This window comes from Phalaenopsis equestris, unplaced genomic scaffold (genome assembly GCF_001263595.1).
Source record: "Phalaenopsis equestris unplaced genomic scaffold, ASM126359v1 Scaffold000761, whole genome shotgun sequence".
NCBI classification, from domain to species: Eukaryota; Viridiplantae; Streptophyta; class Magnoliopsida; order Asparagales; family Orchidaceae; genus Phalaenopsis; species Phalaenopsis equestris.
In genome coordinates this window covers 3,421,213-3,428,058 of record NW_018165201.1, presented here as the reverse complement: position 1 = coordinate 3,428,058, position 6,846 = coordinate 3,421,213, and the positions used below count along the sequence as shown (strand labels likewise).

At 35.5% G+C, this 6,846-nt stretch overlaps 1 protein-coding gene across 4 annotated transcripts in view; it reads left to right on the top strand.

Moving 5' to 3' along the window:
• The first annotated feature begins 4,331 nt into the window (after positions 1-4,331).
• Positions 4,332-6,846, top strand: part of LOC110030890 (serine/threonine protein phosphatase 2A 55 kDa regulatory subunit B beta isoform-like) — a 24,683-nt gene continuing 22,168 nt past the window's right edge. For all 4 annotated transcript variants that reach the window (XR_002294688.1, XM_020733864.1, XM_020733862.1 and 1 more), the window contains exon 1: positions 4,332-4,600. Coding sequence is in view for 3 of the 4 variants with exons in the window: in XM_020733864.1 (XP_020589523.1) it covers positions 4,522-4,600 (79 nt within the window). In the remaining variant the exon portion in view is untranslated. The remainder of the gene's footprint in view (positions 4,601-6,846) is intronic.

Below are 6,846 nucleotides of genomic sequence, written 5' to 3'. Positions count from 1 at the left end.
TCACTTACCCAAAATTTTTAAAATTACCAGATTAAAACTAGGATTTATTTGCTTACATTTGAATACAATATCAAATCATTTGAAGTTTGGCTTTAAGTACACTATTACATTTTGTCTAGAGGATGATTCTGTTGTACAAATGTTGAAATTAGTTTCAAGAAAAATACCTAGAAAAATCCAAAAATTATAAGACTCTTTAGATCCAAATTAGACTTCCTCAACTTCAATCCACAAACCAGACTGGTATTTAGACTCTGGAGCAACCTCCCATCTTACCGCTGGTTATACTCAACTTCAGCTTGCTGAAATTTATCATGGTAATGAAGGAATTATAGTCGACAATGGTAATATTTTTCCCATTCAACATTCAAGAACCCATCTTCTTCCGACTCAGATCCAGATTATTACATACCCCACACATCTCTCATAATCTGATATCAGTATCTCAGTTAGCTAATGACAATAATTGTATGATTCACTTTGATGCGGATGGATATCAAATAAAGGACCGGATCACTCATCAGCTTCTTCTTTAGGGATTGTGCAATCATGGGTTATACCCCACTATTAGACATCATCAAGCTCTTGCTACCGTCGCCACTCTGACCGACTTATGGCATCAATGACTAGGACATGCTAATATTCATGCTCTCCAATTGTTAGCTCAGCAACAACCACAACTGCATATCTCCAGTAAGTGTACCTTTTGTATTACTTGTAGCACTATAAAAAGTCATTGTATGCCGGTTCCAAATTCTACTACTTCTTAATGTACGACATTAGCTTCAATACATTCAGATGTTTGGGGTCCTTCCCCCACAACTTCAACCCAAGGTTATCGATATTATGTTCTATTCATTGATGATTTTACCAAATACACTTGGATTTATCCTACAAAGCAAAAACCTGAAGTTATTATTCATTTTACTCGGTTTAAAAATCAAGTTGAACTTCAGTTTAATCTTCGCATAAAGACATTAAGAACCGAAAAAGGATATGATTAAATCAATCTTCAATTCAAAAATCTTCTCCACACTTTTGAAATTATTCATTAAACAAGATGTCCATACACTCCATGGAAAAATGTTAACGCTGAAACAAAACACCATCACATATTGGAGACCACGACAACACTTCTAGCAGATTCAAATGTCACATCTTCTCCCTGGCTCGAGGAGGCGCAAACAGCCACAAGCACACCATCCTATGCTAACTCGATCCAAAACAAGAAACTCACAACCAAAGAAAATCTTTGATCTACTACACCTCTGTTGACCCCAAATTGAACCCATAGCATACAAGCAATCATCTCAATTTCCTCAGTGGAAACAAGCCTTGACCGAAGAACTCCAAGCTTTTCAAAACCGACAAACTTGGAAACTTGTACCTCATCCTACTTCCTAACCAGTTATTGGAAATAAATGGATCTACCACATCAAACAGAAAGCTGATGAGACTATTGACAAATTAAAGCTCGCTTAGTTGCCTTGAGATATCAACAACATTATGGATTAAACTACACATCCACATTTAGTCCAGTTGCCAAGATTCATACAATACACTTACTACTTATTATCACTCTCCATCATCAGTGGGAAATTCTACAAATGGATGACTCCAATGCTTTTCTACATGGAACTCTTCCTGAAACAATTTACATGCATAAAACACATTGATCCTCAATATCCCTCACACGTATGTCTCTTGCAAAAATCATTTTATGATCTGAAGCAGGCACCAAGGCAATGGTTCCTAACTGTCACCACTCATCTCATTAAATTCAGCTTCAGAGATAGTGATGCTGATCCATCTCTTTATATCAACAATCACGAAAAGAATATTCTCTACCTGTTACTTTACGTGGATGACATTCTCTTAACCGGCAACAAATTCAGCTTAATTCAACAACGTAAGCACAACCTACAACACACCTTCTCTATGAAATTTTTGGAGCCCGTTGCCACCTTTCTCGACATCAATATCAAGCATACTACTTATGGTTATTACCTTAGCCAAGCAAATTATGCAAGAGAAATACTTCAACGTGCCGACACGACCGATTGTAAACCTCTACCAAATCCTCCATCTATGTATAACAAAATTACCACCAACTCTCAAAAACCTTACACCATTCTGCACCTATTTAAACACTTAGTTGGATCTATCCTATATCTCACTCTAACCCGACCAGATGTAGCATTTGCGGTTAACACATTATTTCAACATCTCCAACAACCTCTTCATTTACATTACCAAAACCTTAAGCGCCTTATTTGCTGCATCAAATGCACATTATCACTTGGTATACCTCTTTAACCCGAGCCTCTTGTACTTCATGCTTACGCCGATGATAATTGGGCTAGTGATCCCAATGATCGAAAGTCCATAACATGATACTGCAGCTTTATTGGTTCAAACCTGCTATTGTGGAATTTCAAGAAACAACCAATCGTTACTAAATCATCCACCGAAGCTGAATACAGAGCCATAAAATCTACCGCCACTGAATTTGTTTGGTTGAGAGTCTGTTACAAAATTTCACTATTCCTCTTCAAGATCCAACCACCATTTGTTGTGATAATATGTCTGCTATGGCAATTGTTCAAAATCATATCTTCCATGCTCGCTCAACATATTGAGATCGACTATCACTTTATCCAGAATCACCTCAAATCAAATGAAATTGTACCATTACATCTACCTTCTGAAGAACAAAGAATAGATATATTCACCAAGGCCCTCTCCAATTCTCGGTTTCAAAAGCCTAGAGACAAACCAACAATCTCCACTGCTGACATCATTAGTTTGAGGGTGCATGATAAAGAAGATAAGGGTTCACAATAACTTATGTTATTCTCTATTCCATTGTACCACATTCTTTAACTTTTTAGCTTCTCGGTATAAGTATGTTACTAGTAGTAAACTCATGAGTGGTGGAATGTTATTTTCCTTCTTCTCTCTTATTTCTTTTCTTGTTTTCTGCGTTTTTCCATCTTCTTCCTTCGTCTGCCTTGGTTTATATTGGGCACACATTTCATGCATAGGTAAAATATTATAAATATTAAAATCAAAACTTTAGGTGTTAGATATGTAAAAATATGTGGTAAATATGTAAATCTTTTTTTAAAACTTATTATTAAAATTTAAAATTTAAATCCTGCAAAAAAAGGGGGGTGGGGATTGTCAAAGGGGCCTTGCCCTACTTAACTTCATCAACATTGCTCAAGGCGCTCCTCATATGGGTGCAAGAAATTTAATCAAAATAGAATATATTGAGAAACTGCAATTAGTGGTATAAATGTGAGGAGTCGAGCTCGAGCTTAACTTTATATCAAATAGTGAGCTGGAGCTTGAGAGAATTTGAGCTCGGCTCGCGAGCTCGAATTAAAAATTCAATATTTACGGGAGCTCGTTGAAATAAAATTGGTGGCAGACAAGGCGGAGGATATAGTGAGAACTCACTGAAAAACATACAAAATGACTAGCTGTAAGCTAATCGGGCCGGCTCGTGAGTAAACAAGTTGAGCTAGGATGAACTCGAGCTTGAGCTCATGGCTCGATAAGCTCGACTCGTGAGCTCTTTAACCAGCCGAGCTCGAGGCTCGCTGGCCGACCCTTCTCATTTACACCCCTGACCGAAATAGAACACAAATAAAATAGCCGAACTCACTTTTTATTTAAAAGAAAAAAATGTTATATTTTTTTTATATAATTTTGATAAAAATGTTTAGCTGAGTTGCGACTTGTAAGACACGTTGCTTTCTCTCTTTCCTCAAAAAACATTGGGCCATTTATATACATACCATATATTTCTTATATATTTGCAAATCTAACACCCTAAACATTCATATTTACTTGCATATCACTCCAATATTGACACCACATTAAGAAAATAACACTATTATTATATATTAGAAGTGAAACATAACTTTTCATGCATAAGTTAATGGTGGCACCAAATGACTATAAGTGCTTCACACTTTTGAGGGTTAGATATATAAATACACAAAATTGTGTTATATGCATGTAAATTTCCACCCAAAAAACAAAAAAAAAATTACATACATACCACAAAATTCCTAAATATTTACATACTACATTTATATTTATTATATAGTAGAATGATAGTTGAAAATATGTATCTCACTTTAAAAATAGTGAGTAATGGCTATATTTTTAATATGTTGATAAATATTTCAGTATATTATAAATAAACATAAAAATTTAGGTGGTAGGGGTGTAAATAAATAAGATATGTAGGGTATGTTTGTAAATGATCCAAAAATATTTATATTTGACATTTCCAGAGAACTTTGTGTACGGATAAGGCCATAAAACGTGGCCTGAATTGTTTCATTTACCGTAAAGAAGCTAGAAAATCGAAGTAAAATAAGCAGACGGCGAATCTGGGCAGTCCGCCGCTACTCTCAGCCGTCCGCCGCCGTGGAAGTTTGTCGGCGTTCGCCGTTAATAAGATTTACGCCAAGCAGGAGGAGCAGAAGAAGGAGAAGATTGAAGGGGATGGGTGCTTCGGCGCCGCAGCAGTGGAAGTTCTCTCAGGTATTCGGCGAGCGGACTCCGGGGGATTTAATCGAGGATGGTTAGATTTTTATCTTTTTTTTTTTGAGCACTTTTTTTTATGGTAGATTACATGAAAGCTTAGGTTGTTGATAATGGTGGCTAAAGTCTATATCAGAAGTTGTGGGTGATGGGATGATCATTAATGCTGGGAGTTGAGAAGAAAGACTTGTGGATGAATTTCTTTTAATATAAATTTATGTAATTATCATATATTGATGCTCTCAAGAGTAACTTGGCAAGCTTTTAATTAGGGGTGTAAAAAAATCGAACATGAACGAACATAACTTGTGTTCGTGTTTGATACGTTTGAAATTTAGTTTGTTTGAAATAATCTCGTGTTTGAAATTTTTCGTGAAGTCATTGTTCGCGTTCGTTTCTTAACGAACGAGCTGAACATGAGCTGTTCGCGAACGACGAACTAGTTTGACATCCCTAATATTAATATATATATAAATAATATATTATATTAATTATATAACTTGTATTATATAAATATATAATATCTATATTAGTATATTATTGATATAGTATATTAATATATTATTATTAATTTATTATATATTATAATTTATAAAATTTAATTTTTTAAAATACCATAAATTTTTATATATAATTATTTTAAGAACAATAACAATTCAAACACAAACGAATGCATCACTATTCGTGTTTGTTTCGTTTAACTAACCGAACGAAAAAATTTTGTTCACGTTCGTTTCGTTTATTTATCGAACGAATTGAACACGATATCATTGATGAACCGAACACGAACTGTTCGCGAACAACGAGCTTTTTTGACAGCCCTACTTTTAATAGCTTCTATATATTCACGAAGGTCCTGAGAGAAGTTTTTGAGTATTTTTTTTCCTAAATTTATAACTAGTTGCTGCCTTTAGTGAATGTAGATAAATAAATTGTTGAATCATTTAAAAGTTTTTATGGAGGAAAAATTTTCTGTCCGGACTCCGGACATAGCTCTACGTGATGACTCCAGTAATAAGCCGCAATGTGTGTTATATTGAGCCCAACTAAAAAAAATATTAAAGTAGATACGCAGTGGTTATTGGAATGGAACCGCGGAGGTTATTGGAATAGAACTGCAGATGTTTTTTAGAGGGTTATTGAGAGATTATTGGGTGGTTATTGAGGGGTTATTGGGGTATTAACTCCAATAACGCAGCAGTAACCCCTCAATGACCCCCCAATAACCCTCCAATAACTTCCGAGGTTTCAATCCGATAACCTGCTGCAATAACCTCCTAATAACCCTCAAATAACCTCTCAATAACCTCCGTGGTTCCACTTCAATAACTCCCGTAATAACCCTCAATAAGCTCCCAATAATTTCCTCGGTTTCACTTCAATAATCTCCTAATAACCTCTGCAGTTTCACTTTAATAATCTCTTAATAACCTCCGCAATATAGCACACGTGACGACATATTACTGGAAGTCCGCAAGAAGAGCTACATCCGGACTCCAGATATAAAATTTTCTCCTTTGTGGAGGTGTGTTGATGTCGGTCAACTTTTCGATTGATTAGATTTATTTAAAAAAATATGATATATGAAAATAATTTTTTTTGATTTAATTTAAGTATAAAAGATATATAGAGTTTGGGTTTTGAAAGTAGGTGTTTTAATTTTTTTTTTAAAAAAAATGAGACCCAATGGATCTCATTAGTTCAATAGTTTGCATAATCGTGCCTGATACCGCGAATACTACACCTTCCCGAAAGATAAGTGTAGACCTCGGCGATAGACCCAATCCTGCAAACTACGAGATTTGTGACATCCATTTAGTCTGCGAACCTTTTATATATGACCGACAAATTCCCATATCTAATACAAAGATTAAATAGGGTTTATTTTACCTGGGTTCCAAGTTCCCTATAGAGGCAAGCCCCTATAGTTAATTACATCCCAAATGACGGGAGTCACTTGAGAAAACTCTCGATAATGATCAATGGTTGTAGTCTTCAAGAATTCAAGGTTTAGGTTTTCAAGGTAGGATGAGGAAAACCAAGTGGAAATGGCTCAATGCGGAACACTTATTTTTAGGAGTCCAAAGGAAGGAGAAGGTAGGGGATGTCACTGATCTGAGGGGAATCCCCAGTGACTTCCCAAACTATCCTACTGTGTGGCTGCATTTTTAGAGATAATGTTATTCGAATGTTCAATCCTGCCAATTTTATTATTTGGAACTTACATTTGCATAATACCCGATTATGCAAATAGCCCACAGAGAAAGGAGGGTTTACGTCGTACCA